This window comes from Melopsittacus undulatus, chromosome 6, assembly GCF_012275295.1.
Source record: "Melopsittacus undulatus isolate bMelUnd1 chromosome 6, bMelUnd1.mat.Z, whole genome shotgun sequence".
NCBI classification, from domain to species: Eukaryota; Metazoa; Chordata; class Aves; order Psittaciformes; family Psittaculidae; genus Melopsittacus; species Melopsittacus undulatus.
Window position 1 is genome coordinate 42,229,137 of NC_047532.1, and position 20,668 is coordinate 42,249,804.

The 20,668-nt window shown below is 37.7% G+C and overlaps 1 protein-coding gene across 1 annotated transcript in view; it reads right to left on the reverse strand.

Annotated features, from left to right (window-relative positions):
* The window catches only part of SPATA16 (spermatogenesis associated 16), a 148,681-nt gene extending 129,140 nt beyond the window's left edge, over positions 1-19,541 (reverse strand). The window contains exon 1 of the mRNA XM_031047077.2: positions 19,411-19,541. Coding sequence (XP_030902937.2) covers positions 19,411-19,541 — 131 coding nt within the window. The remainder of the gene's footprint in view (positions 1-19,410) is intronic.
* Positions 19,542-20,668: the final 1,127 nt, after the last annotated feature.

Genomic DNA, 20,668 nt, shown 5'->3' on the forward strand with positions numbered 1-20,668 from the left:
CTCAAGAGTATATAACTCAGAGCAAAAGACTGATTGTTTTATTCAGATGCTTGACCTGTGCTGCAGTGAGAACATTAAGCCCAACTACCTTTTTCTGAACATCCAAGAAGTGCCCTTTTTGTAGGAAATCCTTACTGTAGCAGCGCGCTTCACAAGAAAAATGTCCATGTGAATTTCATGTGAACAAGTCTTTAAAAGCTTTAATTCCTAGTTGATAAAAGAACCTAGCCACTATGGTCTAAGTTTTGTTTTGGTTTAGTAGTGCTACTGATTTACTTATATTTGCTGTAGGTAAATAGTGGCCAATTGATAACCATTTGAACAGAGGAGCAGACTGGCTTAAACCCAGCCAGTAACTCAGTACCATGCAGCTGCTTGCTCACTCTCCCCTCACCCCTCTCCAGTCAGAATGGGGAGGAGTTTTGAAAAAATGTAAAATCCATGGGTTGGGACAAGAACAGTTTAATAACTAAAGTGCAATGTATTACTACTAATAATAATAGTAATAATGATGAGGGAAAAATCAAGGGGAGAGAATGTAAAAGGGGAAAGACAAAAAAATCAATGAACCCAAGTGATGCACAATACAATTGCTCACCATCTTTCGACCAATCCCCAGCCCAACCCTAGCAGCGGTCTGGCCTTCTGGGTAACTCCCCACCGTGTATATACTGGGCATGCTGTGATGTGGTATGGGATACCCTTTTGGCTAGTTTGGGTAAGGTGTCCGGTCTTTGCTTCCTCCTGGCTTCTTGTGTCTGTCCTCACTAGCAGAGCATTAGAGACCAAAAAGTCCTTGATGAGGGTAAGTGCTACGTATCAACAACTAAAATACTGGTGTGTTATCAAGGTTATTCACAGACTAAAGCCAAAATGCAGCATTATGCTAGCTACTAGGAAGAAAGTTAACTGTATCCCAGCTGAAACCAGGAAGCATCACTTGAGTGAATTCCCTAAATCCTGTAGAGGAGAATAGCATTGGTACTATGATGAGAAAATGGCATGGAGGGGAGGAGAGGAGGTTTGGAGTTCTTTTAATCTCTCCCTCTGTTAGTAAAGTTGTACATACAAAATGCAGAATACCCCTGTAAGGTCCATCAGGGGGACTGCTGAGTAGTTCAGGCTCTTGTGGTATCTTTCTAGCAGTAGCAGTGTAGAAGTCACCACCAGTCGAGGCTTGGAAATGGCGATATGACAAATCCAATTGCCTGTGGGTGACTGTTTTTGAGCTAGCGAGGTGGAAAAGCCCCTCATGGAGTTTGTGAAGGAGGGGCTGTGGTGTGATGTCACTTGATGGGTGGCAGAAGTGTAGGTTGTTATTGTGCCAACAGATGAGATTTGGGGGAGACTGTTTTTGGTCTTATTGACTAACCAGCAACATTTTTAGGCTAAATCACATTGAGTCAGAGTTCTGCACAGCAACTTTGATGTAGCCTTAGTCTACATTTGAAGAAATTCTGCATTTGGTATGACTGAGGCAGACTGTGAAGTGAAACTGAAATATAGTTCAGAAACATAAGACTGGAGATTCAGGTGATGTTCCCGACTTCAGGAGAAATTTTTTTTTTTTTTTTTAAATCTAATTACATTTTGGATGCTTAGACTAGTATTTACTGTCATCTAGTTGTATGTTGCTGTGGGAACCCAGTGAATGGGGCACAGTAAGTGTAGAGACATAGCCGGAATTTAGGCTATGTGCAATTGTCCATGATTTCTGAAACAAGGAATGAACACTAAGTCATGATTCTTGCTTGTTATTAATGTATGTAGGATTAATTTTAAGTGTTAGGAATTCTGCTCAGAAAGTCCAGAAGCACAGAATTTTAAATTGTGTGTTGCCTTTTTCCCCCTCCTTTCTGTTCAAGCACATCTGTAGAACTGGTACCCTGATAATAGCATATCCTGCAAAAGGACTGGTACTAGATTTCATTTTTGCCTTTCTCTTCGTGTTCTTTTGAAGCCTTGTTGCAATAGAGACCACTTGAAAATAAAAATAAATGCCCTTGCAGGTTCCTTTGAACTTGTGTTTTTATTCCCTTTGACTTCGTTAGGTCCAGACACAAAGTAAGAAAGATAAGCTGCTGGCTATACTCTCAGTTAAGGGCATGAGAGGAATCTTAGCTCTGTCTCCACTCCTTTTGGACAGAAAAACTGATTCTGTGCCAAGTAGGAAATTAATTCTTCTAATACAAGGCAACATATTACTGCCCAACCACAGAAGTCAAAAGTGAAGGGAAAAGTGTGTCTCTGAAGAACAATATTTCTTGGGATTGGGATTGTATTGTATTTCTTGAGACTGTTTCTGCTGGCAAAATAGGCAGTCCTCCCTTATGAAGACTGGTACATAGAGCTGCAACCAGGCGATAAAGAGATCAAGTTGCTGCAGCCTAGTGATACACACACTCGCAGAAAAGCCACATGTCACACTGAAAACAGCAAAAGCTTTCCCTGATAAAACATCCAGGACCAGACTTTTTTGTGTGGGGTTTTTGTTTGTTTGGTTGGGTTTGGGTTGAGCTTCTTTTTTTTTTTTTAAAAATTATTTATTTATTTAATTGTTTTTTCAATTTTGTTATTTTTGTGCTGTTCTGTGGTTTTGGTTGGTTGGTTATTTTTTATTAATTGCAAAGACCAGACAGGTGATCCCTTTTAATTTATTTTTTGTCTTGAGTTTGGTCAGAAAGGATTCATATGAGTAGATATCTGATAAAGCAAAAAGGTTCATATTTGACCAGTAGGGACACAGGGTGTATAAATCTGTGTCTTTAATTTGTTGAGAAAAATCAGTAGTACCTGGTGTGTTAAAGTCTAGAATAAAAATGGAGGCATCTGTTGATCTTTTAGCTGTCCCTTATGGGCTGTGGTGACAGTGAGTGGACAAAACAAGAGGCTTCCTTCTTTTACTTATTTTTTTCTGTTTGAATTCTCAGACTAATTCAATAATACCTGACATGATTTGTAGGTTTGTGCTTTTCTTCATTCATTTTGTCTGTCACTGAAATATATATGCAACTGTAATGGATTTCTGTATGGAATATGTATCAGACTTCTTGCTTTGTTTTTTTACACAATGGCATGTCAGTTTAGGCATCTGCTATGTCTGAAAGATTCTTCTTTCAGACATCTGTATCTGTTTGTTCTCTGAGATTCCATAATGAATGTGGTTTTGTACCATCTAGAATTAATATGAATTGTTGACAGGCTTTGTCAGTTTCCCCTATTTACTTGCAGTTGTGATAGTTTGCCTTTGATGTCATAAGCTTAAACACCTTAAAAATTCATCCCAAGGAGTTTATGAACTGAACGCTAATAATACCCTCTGTATTTTTACCTAAGTTACCGAGTCAGCTGTGTGATTTATCTTTATGGCAGGTTCTGTACTTATATTCTGTCTCTAGTGTGCTGAAAGGACAGTATTTATATTTCAGTAATTAGTTAACAGTAAAGGGAGTTTAATTTCTTACTGAACTTTTGGTTTGTAATTGATGGTGGGGCATTTTGGTCATGATTGCTGATGTGATCGAGCACCAAAAAGGATCTAAAGGTTGTTAAAAATCTGTTCTGAAAAGGGATTCTGTTACTCTGAGGAATCCTCATGAAAGGCTCCCCAGAAGGTGAAAAATCTCATGTGAGCTTTGATATGGAGGCATTCACTCTTGCTATGAATGGACCAGCAGGAAAGATGGAACCAAAGAGTCAGCCAGAAGTCATGCAGTGTAGAATTAGTGGGCATGTTGTAACTCAAAAATATTTGCAGAGCTACAGATACTTGTTCAGGTAAAAAGAGACTTTTCTTACTTTTTAGATTGATGTCCCATGTATTAGATATCATGAATTTTATGCAGTATTTTTTTCAGTAGAAGGAACATTTCTTCTCCACTAGCTGAAGGAGGATTCTGTGTAACTTCCTTTTTTGCAGCTTCCCATGCTTTAAGTAGTACTGCTTTTCTCTGCCATCTTCCTTCTTGTTAAAAAGTCTGGCCAGTAAGGAACATGTGTTCTCAAAGCAGACTGAAAATATGACAGCAGGGAGGAAAAAACTGAGAAATAGGAATTGGTTATAAATATTATAATCCTACTGCACATTGCAGTGGCTATGGAGATGGTATTCTTAGTTCAGAACTATATTTTTTCCTCATTGTTGATGCCTCTGTGAGAAGCTCAAAGTGTTCCTTTTCATATATTGAACTTTTTGCATGCAAGAACAGGGGATGAAAAAAGTTTTGTTTCAGTAGGACTTTCTAGTCTGAATGCCTACAAGAAGACTAATGCTTGGAGAGATACCTGGAATTTTCATGTGAAGCCACTGAAATATAATTTATGATGTCAGGACAACCATCCCGACTCTATCTTCCCTCTTTTAGGACTAGCAGTTCCTTTGTATACAAAGAAACACCTTAATTTGTGAAAGATCCTGGATTTAAGGGGTTTGTGGAATGAACTCTGGGAATGATTTCTTCACAGAACATGTCAGTGAAAGGAGATTTTGAATTTCTGTACAAACTCCTGTCCCCTGAAAATGAGATACAGGATCAAATTTAAGAGAAAAGGGGAAATCCTGTTCTGCTTTTCTACTAACATTGAAATGTTATTATTAAATATGAATGAACTCCCTGAATATAAATTGTCTTCTAAAGGAAGGATGTCAAGTCAAAGTTCTGACTCTCATCTTCCAAGATTTCTTTCCAGGCAAGGTGTGTAGGGAAAACTAAACACTTCTATTAGCCCAAATGAAATATTTGAAAACATGAGGTGGGAACCCCTTCCACATCTGTAAACTGAATACACTACAGAGAAACGTATGTAGGAGTTTGCAATTTGTAGACCTTTGTCTCCAATTGCAGATAATTAAAAAGGCAAGCAAACTGACAAAACAAAGAAAGACCAAGGCTGGATCACTACAGAGGTAACAGTACATGTGCTCCTCTGGTACCCCTCAAAAGACGTTAGCTCTCTTGGCTTCTGCTGGCGAGGAAAACATGTTGCTGCAATTTAGCAGAATGAAAACAGCCTTTCTAACATGACTTCAGCTTCCTTCTTTGCTTTGAAAGATGTAAAAATAATTGCATGCTCAGATTACGGGACACTATGCATACAAATCAGTTAATGGTTAGTATTTGTAATGTATGCTTTCCTTCTGGAACAAAACCACTGTGGAGTAGTGTCTTATCAGAGGTTGTTTCTGATGTAGGTTTTAAGGTGAGATTATTTCATATAGAGAATAAAGACTGAAACTTAGAAATTCAGCAACTGAAAATGATTGAATAAAGTTTAGTATTTTATATTGACGTTCCAAATACTGGAAATAAGGTGTTTCCTGTTTCTTTCATCTCTGGTCCCGTCGATAAAGAGACTGTATAGATACAGTAACAGCTCTTTTCAGTTTTGCCATTGACTTCAGTGGAAGGAACACTGGGTCTTTTGACAGAGAACAGACTTCGTCTTGCAAACAACCATATCAACAATTACCTTTCTAAATGGAAAAAATACAGCTTTTCTAATGTAACAGAAACAGCCATGGACTGTAGACTGTTTTTTATTTCTTTGATTCCACATACGAAACAAGTTGAAGCTGACTTTAACAGCGCTATCCCCTCCCTTGATTGTACTTTAATTATAAATTTTTCTCTGTCCCATCCCTGTAACTTCCTGTTTCTTCTTAAAAACAAAAAAAAAATCAGGAAAAACACTTGGTAGCTCACAAATACATCATCATCAGATTGCTGAGGTAACTAATGTAAAAACAATGAAAAGCTAAGAATACGTGTTCATCTACTTTATGATGTGACTATAGATTGAAGAATAATTTATGTTGACCTGCTTTCCCAAGGCCTTATAAAGATTATAAATAAATTGTGGCTGAGCATACAAATAAATTAAGTGTTCAGACCTAGTGACTTTAATATGTATTTATGGAATTAACTTCCTCTTTGATATGCATGTGCCAGTGTATTATGAACTGGTAGGTAGTTCACTTCCCTACTCACTTGTTTAGAAATGACCCCCAATCTTGTAAGCTTATTTTCTTCACAAAATCTTCCTTCCTTACAGCTGCTGTGAGACCATCCTTACTCAGTCATAGAGTTTTAATCTAGATTTCCTTCTCTGTAAAGCCAAAAAACAAAAGCATAGATTTTTGTACCTCTTTGTAATGTGCAGTTATTTGTTGGTGAAGCTAACACTGGTTCCTATTGCGCTGCTGACTCTTGTGAATGGGGATCCTTTTCCCTTATAAACCATCTTGATGACAGCAATATATTCAGCATAAAATTCCTTGAGTTTTGTAGAAGCCTAACTGCAGTAAAACCAGAATGTGTGCATGGTAGTAGACTGTTACACGACTTTGTGCTGTAATATTTTGGAATACAGCTTAAACAAGGGACGAAGATAACATGTCCCTGCACAGATCCATGGGCACCTCTCTCCAGCGGAGAGGGGGCTGCCATTTGCTATTCTCTTGCTTCAAGGGAAAAAGAAGATGAGCCTGCCACAGCCTTCTGCTTGATCTATCATAACTTGTTACCTTTGATGTCCCAGCCACTCTGAACCTGGAAACATGATTCTTTTAAAGAGAGAAAACATGAAACTTTTAAAGGGAAATAATAGCAGCGTAAATAAATTTTACAGTAACCTGTAATGCTTTTAATAGCATGAATGTTGATAGTGTTTTTCTACAAAGTCCCAAGGCACTTTACAGCTGTGTTGTTAAAAGAGGAAAAGTTATAAAACATAGAAGCTGTAGGGGTGAAAAAGGACCTCAATCCTGTGTGCACCTGTGAAGTACAGGTCAGAGCCCTATTCATTATTGGCTTCTAGCTAAGCTTATAAACTTATGTGTATATATAAAATAGTTATTGTTGCTTTTGTGGATGTGGGCTAGAACTTTAAAGCAAATTCAGTAATAATTAACAAACTTGCTGTACAGAACTATTAAATAGAAAGTGATTCATCATAAATTATTTCATAATTCTCCAGTACACAAGTTTGAAAGAGGGCAATACCCAGAAAACTGAAGCAAAAGCAGAAGGCTGAGTAACTGTTTGTATGGCATAACTGTATGCCAAAATGCATCCGCTAAAGTTCTAGTTCTGTGGTTGCCAGCTGTATATGTAACTTCATGCAGGTTTTCTTTTGCCTCTAGCTAAAGATGCATTTCTATGCTGGCACATGACCACAGGGCCCTGCACACCTTTCTCGGCATACCGTACAACAAACACTGTCCAAGCATATATTTGATGATAATCTTTCTCTGGCCTATGCTGTGAAACACTGCTTGTGTCATTCCAGTGTTCTACATGTAGGAGATGTTAATTTCCTTTTCACAGTGTTTAGTAAAAACTCCACAATTTCCAAACCTTTCCTCTCAGCTTCTCCCTTTCCATTCCACATCTCATCTAGCAAGTCCTGTGTTACTGCCTGAATATCTGATTTAGCTGCCTGCACAAGATCTATCTGCAGAATTTTTAATACTTACCAAGATCTTGACTTACTGTTATAGAGCCTTGATGGGATATGCTGGAATATTGTTAGAAAAGGGATAAATCATGCTTAGGAAGGTCGGTGTGTGTGTGTGTGTGTGAAAAGCATTACGTTGTGAACTCCTTTTGGCAGATGCAATCTCTGGAAAAGGAAGACAGGAAACAGGCAGAAAGAATTTAATACATTCAAGAGATGAGAACCTTCTGGATCAGCTAGGGCTGCTGAATTTTGATCAAGGACAGCAAACAAATGGTCTATGGTGCTGTTTGAGCCATTATTCCTCAGGTCCAGCAAACTAGTGTAAGGTGGATGAAATACCAGGAAACAGATGAAAAAAACAAAAACAGTGGCTTCAAAAATGATGCAGCTCAAAAAAAAGAAAAAATAAAATACTTGTAAGCAACTTGAACATAGCAAGGAAAAAAAAACCTGTTAGTGTGCGTTTACTAAGCACACATCACATTGAATGAGTCTAATTTTCTTTTACAATAGAACAGCATGTTTTGTGGACAGGCAAGAAGCTGTAGGTGTCAGATACTGTCAGAGCTTTGTGGAGGCCAGCCTGTTTTCATGGCATTCTGACAAGCTGGGTAGGCAAATGCTGGAGCTGTGGCTGCTGGAGTGCAAGACAAGCTGTAGTAATGCATTCTGAGTTGTTATCAAATGTTCATTTCAAAATGAGGGACAATTTGTCTTCAAAGACAGAGGTAGGAGCTATACTGGATTAAAAGCCAACCAGTGAGTGACCAAGATCACACAGTTCCACAAAACAAACATAGAAATCAAGGCTTTGGTATGCACAGCTTTCAGTTATCTCTTACAAGTAACTTGTGATGGTAAAAGCTTAGCTGAATATATAATATTCAGTTTTGGGCATTGCATTTAAAGCAAGATGCAGACCAGCAGTAGGAATGATCAGAGCCTCATGAACAAGATACAACTGAACGACACAAGCCAAAAGTAGTTTAGAGGATGAAGCAAAGAAAAGCTGATGGGGGGAATACATTGTTTCTGAAAACTTTGAGGATCTTGTAGGAAAGGAAGGGTGTAAACTGTTTTCTGTATTCCAGGTGGTAGGACAGATTGCAATGAGCATAAACTGAAACAAAAAAGATTGAGACACGACATTAAAAAAACCAAAACAAAAATGCTGCAAACTTCCTTATGATGCAGACAAAGCATCATTGGAACAGATTTTTTCTTAGGTGGCTATAAAGTGTCATTAGAGATCTTTAAGGCTTGAGTTAGGCAAATGTCTGCCAGATGCAAAATAACTATTTTTTGAGCCTTCCTTAAGACAACGAGATGCACATGATAACTTTTCTTGGTTCATTCTTTCCCAATTTCCCCATGATTCTATCAGTTAAATTAGGAAAGCATACTGTACTAATGTCGTTTTGGTCACATTTTGTTGGAAATTGGTAACAACTTCCAATTCATTGTACTACCCTGGGAGCTTCCATCGATATCTCTTTGCTAAAGCATTTACAAAACACAAAACGAATAAACAGTTTTTTAATGAAATGTATCCGTGAAATGTAGGCCATTTCCTCTCAGAACTGAATTAAGCATTACAAGTGATCAGTAACTAGATTTCCGTATCTACTTAAAAGTGCTGCTGTAGAGTTATATGAATAGTTCAAGTAAAGAGAATGTGGCTGGTATTTTATCGCTGTGACTCTGAAAACATTCAAAACCAGTTGGCTGTCTTAAAAGATTTGTAACTAGATAGATTGATCCTGTCTTTCAACTGTAGGTTACTGGGTCATATTTAGCTTAGTCCCAGAATCATGAGTAATGCCTACCACTAAGTGCTGTCTGAGACCTTTGCAAAAAACAATCCATCCTCCAGATTTCTGTGAATCTGGCAAGTACTTATTATCTTCCCTTTTAGAGAGTAACAAAAACACAGTCAAAATCTGCAATAATTTAGGCACCTAATTCAGTATTCTAGCACAGAAGCAGCTTGACTTTAGATGCTGTGAGCATTCTCTGCTTTGACTTTTTTTACGAGTTTTCCCTCAAACTGGTTTAAAACACTTAATTTTGGGTATGTGTAAAGTGACGGTGCTGCTGCTCGTGCTCTGTATCCTTTACATAGATGAAAATCCTTTAAGTCTAGAATTAAATGGCATTGTTCACAAGTGTCAGTGCAATATCTGAATGCAAACTTGCCTAAACACAGAATGGAAGTGCATAATTTTCTTTGGCTTGTCAATAGTGATCTAAGTCTGTCAGCTGGCACTGCTGTGGCATGAGATTCAGCTTCCTGCTACACAAATAGATATTTGAGTGGTCTGGTACACATGCCTAGTGTTACTCCTCTACACAGTAATGCGTTCATATTTGTTGAAAATTATGTCACATAAATAGAGTTTGATGCTTCTGTAATAAAAAAAAAGATCAATCCATATCTTGCAGTTTGGGGTAGACATCGTGTATTGTAAAAGGAAATATTTTCATGTTTTCTATTTCAAAGCTTCCAATTTAATTAGTTACTTATTTGTTAATTAAGATAATTGTGAGTTAGAAATGTCTGCTATGACTATGATGGCATTCTCAAGCAATGTCACCAGTAGAGAGATTCCTCCTGTTTTTTTTTTTTTTAATATATATACTTTTAGATTTTCAAAGTCCTTTATTGCAATTTTGTTCAGAAGATTTTAACATTTATGGAAAAACTCATTGGCCTCTTCTTCACATTTAATTTTAGTGAGTTGTATGCTTCACTATGTAAACTGGGTCCATTTCATCTACTGTTAATTTGCGTTTGTTTTCATATTCCATTTCTTGCTGTCAAAGTGGTTGCTTATTGTATTAAAGGGACCTTGTTTCAGTTCTTCGAGCTCCATAACACTTAGCCTTGTGCTCAAGTCTTATATTTTTTTCCCAAGAGGAAAGTCTCTTGGGGAGGAAGAATAAATGAAATGTGGTCAGCACTGGTATCTGTGTCTGCTTCAACTTTGTATAACCCTTCTACATAATGACAGCAGACGAACAGTTTAAAAGCCGTGGATGTGATTCACATTCTTTTCTTAAAACAGTTTCAGATAACTTCATCTTCTCATCCCATTGCTCTTCCTCTCACTCACCAGTGAACAGGGCATGAGCTCTCTGAACACTTTCTCACCCTGTTGAGAGCACTCCAGTCCACTGAGTTTTCCAGACTTCTGTTCATTGTTTCCATCTGACCTACAGCTGTCTTCTCAGTTGTTTAAAGGTGTATACTGCTCTGTTTCAAGCTACCTGAATATTGAAGTCTTGTCTATATTTTGCTACAGTGCTTCTCATTTTCATTTCTGTTTTGTCGCTGTTATAACTGGAAGCCTTAATTAACCATGTACTTCACATTTGTTACCTGTTACCAAGGCAATATTGTCTTTAAATCTGAGGAGGTGGATTTACTTTCTTTATATCCCAAGTGCTCTATTCTGATTTCAGATCTGCACTTGCTTAGCAACAAAAAGACACATGTTCAAGGCGCTAGCTTTAACCTTGGCTTAAAAGTGCATCTGAGTCTAGATATGATTGTCCTTAAAACCCCCCAAACTTAACCTCTAAGCATTTAGCAGTCAACTCCACTGAGGTCTGTTTCTTTAAAATAAAAACAAACAACCCCAAACAAAACTTGTTTATTTTGAATACAAAGCAGTAGGGTAGGCTTTTGCATGGTGTAATCAAATCAAACTGTTACAATTTTGAGATTAATGGAGTGATACAGAGGTATATACTGCAGTACATTCTGTGTTACAAATATCCGCAGTTGTGTTTTGGTTTAAATGGCTGAAACCTGCATTATATTTTGCCTGATGGAATGTAGAAGAAAGGCAAACCTGCCTCTTACCTCACCCCCAAGATTTTTTTTTTTTTTTAGCGTAGGAAGATTCTTTCTTCTCCATTGCATTGTGTCCATCTGCTATTTGATGCCATCAACTGCCAGGCAAACCAGCCCATGCACAGTTATACCAAGTAAGTTGCCCTCCACCTTACCTTATGCTGAAGAACCATTATGGGTTTTTTAGTTTTCCACCTTGAGACCTTTAAATAAACTCTTCCTTGTGGAGAGAAATTCTGCAAGAATAAAATACAGACTGTAGAAGGACATAATAATTATACTAGCATAAAAATGTCAGCAGCCTAATGTAGGTCCCCCATCGGGGTTTGAATTGTCTTATGAAAAGAGGACCCATTAAATAAAACAAAATGTTCAAGATTTTGTTGGGAGTGACAGAAGCAGCCACATGTTCTTCCTGTTCCATTTCTGACATTCTGCAGTTTTTGGCTAGGAACAGCAGGCTATCTTTCTTAGTTAGTTTCAAAGCTCAGATACATGTACAAGTTTCTTAAGACTGTGAGATGGGGAGAAAAATGTGAACCATGCAATGGCAAAAGTACTCATCGGGTATTTTATTGTAAATTGTTTAAAAACAAAATGAAAACCAAAATTCTGCAGCCCAGTCCTGGCAACATGATTTCAGAGGCACCGCAGAAGATTGTCAGGATTATCTGGTCTGCTGCCTTTAAATGCAGGCTCAATTACAAACTCAGAATTACAAACCCAGAATTACAAGGCCAACCTACACAACTTCAGTAATGGGGAAAAATATGCTAGAAAAACACCTAGCGAAGTGTTGACCCCACGTAATTCTTATTAATAGTCAGGATTTTCATGTGTTTATTTAAACTTAGTGTTTATAACTACTTATTAATAAGTCTTCCAAAACACTGCCCTTACATCATGGATGGAGAAACAGAGGCTGTGCTCAAAGAAATCCTGTGGATAGGCTCTCATTATTCTAAAAGGAAAAGACATATTCTTTGACAAGTGTGCAAAGTGATAAAAAAAGAAGTCTGCCTGTGAGTGGGAGTCCAGTTTTCTATCCTGCATCTCACTGAAATATTGTAAAAAAAAAAGGACTTATATTACATCAACCACAAATGACATGAGAATTTTCTTTAAGTTACTTCTGAAGCTGGTACCCAGGAGACTCTTGTTCATGCAGAAGATTATTTTTAAATTTTCAAAGAAAAGTCAGAAAATGTAACTTTTGTTTCATTCTCATAGCTCCTTTTTAATCTCTCCTGTCTCTGCTAGGTCCACTGTTCTTATAGATGAGCCTTTTATACCTTCCCCAGCCCCTCTCCTCTCCCCCTGCCCCAGACACCTTCCAAAGGTAATGTTAATTTACTGATAATTAAATCTTTGATGCAGAGGTCCACATAAGGCAGCTTCACCCTATATGAAGTAACACCAGCACTCAAAGGTTTTTTCCAGGGAACAGCAAAATACCTGACACAACATAGTAGCTTGAGAATAAACTTCTGATTCACTGTTTAAATGACACATAGGGACTTTTAAATCAAAGCTATTAATGGGGAAGATGTTAGCAGTGCCAGGATATCTTACGAGACCTTCCACTCAACATAGTAGTAAGGAATCATTAATTAGGATGGTCTGCTACTGTAGCAAGTGTCATTACAGCTGTAAACAAATGGTAGCTTCAAGGGTGCAGTTACAGAGTAGATGATAGGAAGTGGATATGGAGGATGGATATAAGATGGGGCAGTACTGTCGCCCAGCACTGAAGGAAATGCTTTATTCTTAGTCTGTTAGATTATGCATCTCAGAATAGAAGGAAGCAGTGACCAAGCCTGTGGAAAATACAGCCTCCTGTCTTCCTAGAGATTTTCTCTGGATGTTTGGTTGGGTTTGATGAATGCTTCATCTTCGTGTGCCTTTTATAGACTAGAACCAAGAAAACTTGGGCAAAGAAAACCCAAGTTCTATTCTGGTTTAGTTAACAGTACTTAGTGATTTACAGATCTAGCATTTTCCCATCTCTTATCTGCAACATGCGGTTGTTTCTGCATTCTGCAAAACCTTTACTGGCAGTGACTAATGAGCCAGAAAGCACACCGTTTAGTTTGTAGATCACATAATCAGCAACAGTCTAGTATCAGCCATGCTGGTATCACCTAGTAGAATTCAAGCAAATTGCTTTACTCTGGAATCAGGATCTGTCTCAAAGTGTACAGCTCTGACATTAAAAAAACCCAAACAACCAAACCAACACGTTTTTAAACTAAGCAAAAGATGTAACATAGGTAACAGCTACATTGCACACCAAGCCCATAATGACAAAGTATGACATTTTCAAGAAAAACCTTGCAGCACTATGACAGACCTGAAACTGGAACACTTGCAGTAAGACACAAAACCTGAAAACAAACGGCTTGGCATGACCCTATTTATTCTTTCTTTTTTTGGAAGAATGTTTAAATGACATAAAGACATTGTGGTTGTTATTATCTGCTCAGAGACAGGACAGCCTCAAGTATCTTACAGTTCCCACAGAAATGAATGACAATAATACAGCTGGTGTTGAAAGGCATGGTAATGTGCAGCATAAAATGTATGGCCTTAGTAGGACCTGCTGCATGTACAGCTCAGCAATGCAGAAGTAGACCAAAACAGATTTTCCTATGGGTGGACTGAAAGGTGTTCCAATTACAAACTACATTTAGCAGAATACAGCTAAATAAAAAATGCCTAAGTCATATACTGCAGCTAGATATATTCCTGAAGCACTTTAAACTAAAAAGCTTTACAATTCTAAACAACCCATATGTCTGTCAAAGCTGTCATTGTGCTGCAGCAAGCAAAGGAAACAAAACTTCATTTGTAATGATGCTTCCCCTGGCTGAAAGCACAAGTCTTCCCCATTCTTGTTTAAGCTTCTGTTCACAATTGCAGCATGCTCTCTTCTCCTCCCCCTTCCCCTGCCCTTATAAAATGCTTTGCTATTCCTTTTGAATCACATAAAATTAATTTTAGGTAAACAATCTCTGCTTTCTGAAACACACAAAAGAAATATAATTATTGCTGGGCGAAGGGGAGTTGCAAGTAAACTGAACATGATGCCGGTAATTGTTTTGGGGCACTGGTGCTGGGAACGTTCTAGCCCCCTAAGCACAAAATATCTAAACAATATCATTAATTATAAATGAAAACATTTGTAGTATGATCCCAAAATCAGAAGGAGAAAGCAATGTTCTACCACCAAAAATATAAAAAGACATATTACTCAGCTGATAACCTTTTAGCTAAATAATCTCCTCTTTGGTTCACTCTCGTACATAATAAAAGAAATGTTCCCTGGCTTTAATTTTCAAATTTGTTGAAGTGACAAGGTGAGACTTTAGTATATTTAGCTTTGACCTCATTAGGGGGTTTGTTGTAGGGATAATCTGATGTAGCCAAAACAACACATTGGCAATTCTTTATCCAAAGGTGCAGTCCTGTGAGGATGTGCCATGCTTCTCCCTGTAAGTCAGTCTACTCCAGTAAATTCAGTTCTACCCATCTGTATGGAGACATGTGGCTCAGAATTGACTGAAGTATCTTTTATGCTTCCTTTCCTCATGTAGGCTAAGTGTTTTCAAACTTGTTTGTTTTGGTACTGTTAATGTACAATTGTTTTCAATTACTTTAGATATAAGTGGCACTACAGGCAAGTGAGGCTGGCAAGATCTGGTCCTCACTGCAAACATTTCAGAGTTGTAATCATCTAAATTGCCTTGTGAAATTGTTCATTAAATAAAAATTAATAAATCCTATAAATGAAATCCAACGCACCGTTAGGCTGTTGACATTAAATCTGGCATAAAAACATAGTCGTAAATGAACTCATTTATATACACATTGATTTGGGGCCAAATCTTGAGATCCTTGAACAATTTTTCAACTAGTGTTTATTCTGCCAAGTCTATTGAATGGCAATGAAAACAGTGGCTTAAGTTACAGCCCTGAGAGCTGTTTGTAAAGACTTAATTTCTTTATGCCAATCTCCCACCTGCTTCATGCAGCATGTGGAGAGAGAATTCAGGGTCTTGAGCAGGACAAACTTCTACAGTTCCCCATTTCTGACTGCACAAAGAAATTGATGTGTAAAATAGCACTCCTACAGCGACTTCTGTAGACAGCCATGAGTCTGGGGCCTTGCAGTCTTGGCAGATGGGAAGGTGATATGGCACTGAAGCTGGTAGATTATCCAGAAATAGTCACTAGATGCAGCACCATAATTATTTCTTTCTTGCTCTCCCATTTGAGCATCCAATGCAGATCACTATTGACTGTGTTTTCCCCATTGAATATTGCAGGGGTTTTATGTACTCTTACCTACTAATGTTGTAACAGACTGTAGGGTTGCCTCAGACTGTAGTTTGGTGAGAAAGTGAACTGAACTAAAGGCATTTATTTAACTGGAATAGTAACGAGAATAAAATTCACCTTTGTTAAAAAACAAAACCAAAATAACACTTTTCAAACCAATGGAGCTACTTCACAGTTATGTCAGCAGCTCTGAAAACGGAGCTGAGCCTCTAGTTTTGGGGTTTTGTAGTCTCTTTATGGAAAAAAGAAAAAAAGGCTATGACTTGTCTTGGATGAATTAAAAAAAAAGGGGGTTAGAAAATGACTGATTCTGTAAACACAATTTTAGTATATCGACAGATGGAAGAGATGGAGAACAGGTTGAAAAAGTATAAGCTGAAGCATTATTAATAATGTACTGTTACTGAGCCAACTTGTAGAGGAACTGAAAAAACATCCTTTTGGTTAAGTAATCACCACATGTGTGTGTGGAGATCAATATGTGGAATTTTCAAAGCTTTTATATGTTCTGCTAAAAAGATGAAACTGCAAAAATTTGCTGGTAGTAAGTTTAAAGCATTAATAGCAATGTCAGATACACTGTAAGGATAATCACAACTTGCTTTACATCCAATAGACCTAGCAGTTCCAGATATGGAAATAAAACTTTTGACAACTAAAAATGTTTGAAAAAGTGGGAAAAGGCTAAAGAATGTAGTGTAATATTTCAAACCTGGGTAGCTATTTCATGTCTTGTCGTTGAGTACTATACGTTGTGCTATACCTATGTCTTTAAAAGTGGTGGTCTTCAAAAGTGATTGCATCATCACTGTGCCTTCCTTCCTTTCTTATTATAGCAACTGGATTTTTAGAGACTTTAAGTAATAGTGCTGCTTTATTCTAGGAGAGTATTAAGATATTTCAAGTATCAGGAATAGATGTAACTTAGAGTCCTCGCACTACCCACCTGGAAATCATGTCAAACTCATATTGCGTGATAGTAACATTGATTGAGACTTACAGTTGCATGATTTAAGTATGTGTTTAATGCTAGATATAGTCTGGCTGTGTGACAAGAAATTCAGACAGGAGGCAAAATATTTTATCCTTGAGTTCTTGTATAGTTTTGGAACACCTTTATTCCATGTGACACTCACTGATGAGCAGCTCAACTTGCTAATCATTAGTGAAGAAGGGAATAAAGTTTAGCTACTGTCTTTAGTTTTAAGATATGTGATTTCAAGATAGGATGCAAAAGAAGATTTATTTTGTGTGAGATAAAATCTGGCTTTCATTTGAGTTTTAAGTTTGTTTATTAACAAACCAGGTACCTTGTGAGAATTAGATGGGTAAATCACCAACACCTAACAGGATCACGCCCCATGTTTGAACATTCATGGTGTCAAGCAGTGCTCCTAGAGATATGTGGGCTGAGAATGTATTCAACCATATCACTAAATCTAAACATCTGAAAATATAATACTAAAAATCTGGGATCTTATTCTGATGTTTTGATTAAAGATGATTAGTGCTATCTGCGACTACTTATAAAGCTGGGTCTAGCATAAGAGGTGCTGGCTGTGGTTGTGATGGAAATTGGGTCAAAGCTAGAATTTTTTCAAAATCCCACGAAGTGTGTATTTGCATTGCTGGCAATATACTAATCTTAGAGGTTTGTTTCTGGATACCAGTTTTCAATACCTGAAATCTGTGACTTCTGTTTTCTGATTATGTATGTAGGAGACAAATGAGGCTCCCGAGAAGACTTAATTTCTTTGTTTGTTTTTGGTTTTCCTAATTGTGTCTACCATTTTATACGGAAATTTAATTTTGTGACACACCTCGCCTAAGGACATTGCTGTGTAATATTATAGGTTGCACTAGTCTAAAGAGGAGACACATATATGTGAATGTGTAATCTTTGAATCTTAATATTAACATGGAAATAAGGGCAGCTGCTAGATCACTGAAGGAAGGTGAAAAAGACAAATCACCTCAGGGTGCCCCAGGACTGTAGCATTAGAACACTTGTGTTCTCTTTATTTTAATGCCTTAATTTATTCTTTTGCTAGTATTCAGTAAGGGCCCCTTCACACCTAAAGAAAGAAGAAAATATTCCCACATTGTTGAAAAAGTAACTACTAAATGCAGGAATATCTTCTCATAGCATGTTCTATGTATTCTATTATATTTGTAGAGCATCTTTATAACAATGTTCATTAACTAGCTGAGGTTCCCTGTAAGCTTACTCAAGATGTTAAGTCTTGATAAAATCTGCTTTGACATTAAAATATTCTTAGAATGGATTAAAACAATTCAAATAAGCTTTTTAGTTTTCCTCACTAGTAGTATATAATGCTTCTTGAAATTTTAACACCTTAATACTTCAACCATTCTGTTACTCCAGACTGATCTTTGATTCTATTCAAGATAAAAAACACAGACTATCTTTGAAACCACACCTTCTTCTACCAGAATTATTACAAGATTTCTCTTAGACATTAGTATAGACTGTTCAAAGAAGATGAAATAAATGTTTATAGTCAAAAGAAAGAAAGGGAAAATGGAAATTGAAGGTTGGGTTGTAAGCACTTCAAGAAACTATTGGGCATTGTTTTAGAGACAAGATGTCCCTCACTTTCCATGATTTCAGGAAGTCTTCAGCTGTCCAGTACCTTTGAAAATCAAGCCATTTTTATAAAATGTTAGGTCTAAAGAGGTACTCCCTTTTATATATTTGCCAATGAAATATCACTGATATTTCATATGTATAATTATATTTATCTTATTAATTTAACTCCCCCAGTTATGAAACTTTAAGCTGCAATCATAGAGTGAATGAGTAACAAACCCCAAAGGAAAAGCATAAAGGTCTTGTCATCTGTCTCAGAACACCTGGGCATCTGTGTTTTGCTTTTTGTCTGAAAATTGTGCATGAGGGTGTGAATTTGGGAGCTAAGCAAGTTGAAAATTTCAAAGTCATCCTTGCTGCAATTCATTTTCAGCCTTTTCAGTCTCCCCTGGACAGTTACAAAAGACAGCTTTATTATGCAGCTCCTTCCCCTATTTTTGTACATATCATTTTCTGTTTGTCATGTTTAGGGCACCTTCATTTCCTCTGTCTCACTGAAGCAGAGATGATTACATTAAGTGTGGAAGTCTTCTCCCTTGACTTTTGGACAGTAAACCATACAATTAGTTTCCATTATTCTCCATAAATTTCAGTGGGGTGGTTCTGGTCTAGTGTTAATGTGGCAAGATCCACACAGCAACACAGAGCTACAATTACAAGCCTGGGGAAGGCTAAACTTGTATTAATAAAGTGACTTTATGTTGTCCTTGTAAGATATATTAGCTACTAGCTGCCTTACAGCATTTTCCCTTCTATATAAATCCCCGGGAAATGATGTAGGAGTTCGAAGGGATAGGAAGATATCTTCAATCCTGTTTAATCACCACAAATAAAGGGAAGGTATTAGAAATACCCCTGAGGCTAATCCTGACAAATCACCTTCATTCTGAAAGGTAGAACTGATATGTGGAACCCTGTTACATTCAAGTTTCCACACACAGGAAAACCTGAGTGAGCCTGAAGCCATCAGCCTTACACCTAGGCTTTGTGAACTTGATCATCTGGATACCCAGTTTAAAGCTCTTATGGTATTCAGATATTGCAGTGGTGAGGATTATGTAGGTAACTTACTGGCTAGAAGGTTAAATCTGCTTCTTGGGATGGGAGTACCAAATTAATGATCACTTCAAATATGTACGTGACTTACCTTCTAGACACGCAGAGCTCTTCCCTGCATTTATCTTCCTGCTCCCTTTGTGCCTGCTCCAGCACAGAACCTCTCTTGCTGACAGTAGTGGTTTCTCCAGTGGGACTAAAGGTGAAGGGCTGATCTCCCATTTTCCTAAGCAGAAACAACCGTACAGATTTCCATCTGAAAATCACATACTGCAGAAGGCACCATGCTGTATAGAACAGCTGCTTCCCAGATCTGTCCTTTCTCTCCATAGGTCCTCTTGCCTTAAAATGCCCATTGCTTGAACTGAGTGATGTCTAAGTAAGTGTGCACATATGCTAAGTTTGGTACACCATCATGTGAGTTGTGTATGTGTGGAGGGGTCTGCCTTCCCTAGAGACGCTACTAGGTGTTGTAGAGACATAGCATCTGCCAGCCTACTTTTGGGGCACTGGCTTGTTCTGCTCCACCCAGTGCCACATAGCAGATGGGAGCATCTGCCCTTGCTTTTGTAGCTATTGGAACAGTTACTAAAGATGAGATTGCATATTCCAAAGTCACATACGTTGCTCCAGAGGATAAATCAAGGTTTTGGTTGATTTGAAAATAGAAACAATTCAAATATTTTTGTGCAAATCTCAGCTTTGGGAGAAGTGTTCTGGGCTGGAACCCTGTTAGTCACACTGACTTGACTTTAAAAATGCATCATATTTCACAGACAGGTGCAGTCTTTGGAATCTCTACAGGATTTCCAGATTGCTCTGCACTCAACATTGCCATTAAAGAGTAAAACTGTTCTTCCACTTGTACCAGTTTCTCAGGAGTGGTATTTTGCTTGTACTGTAACCAGGTCTGTCTGATAGAAGAATCGTGAGGAATCTTTCCTGGGCTCAGCCGTTAACTAATCCCTACCTTTTATTTATTTATTGATTTATTTATTTTTTATTCTTTTGGTAGAGGAAAAGCTGTTGAAAGAGTTTCTTCACCTTCAATCCTCAAAACTCAACTGGAAGATACCCGATTGCTGGGATGTGAGTTTTGTTTCCTCACTGGAAAACAGCATGTAAAATAGTCCTTCATAAGGACATATATTCTGACTGAGGGAGCCTTAAAGATTTTATGCCTAATCTCTCTGTTCTCTTCCCACCCTTCCACTTTGTCTTGGAAGACCTCACTGCACCCTTTGTCTCCTCCTCTCCTTGATTCTGCCTTCTCTGTACCCATGTTTAAGACCTGCTTTGAATCTCATACTTCCCTTTGAAATTCTTCCTCATCCATCTGCTTGAGTATC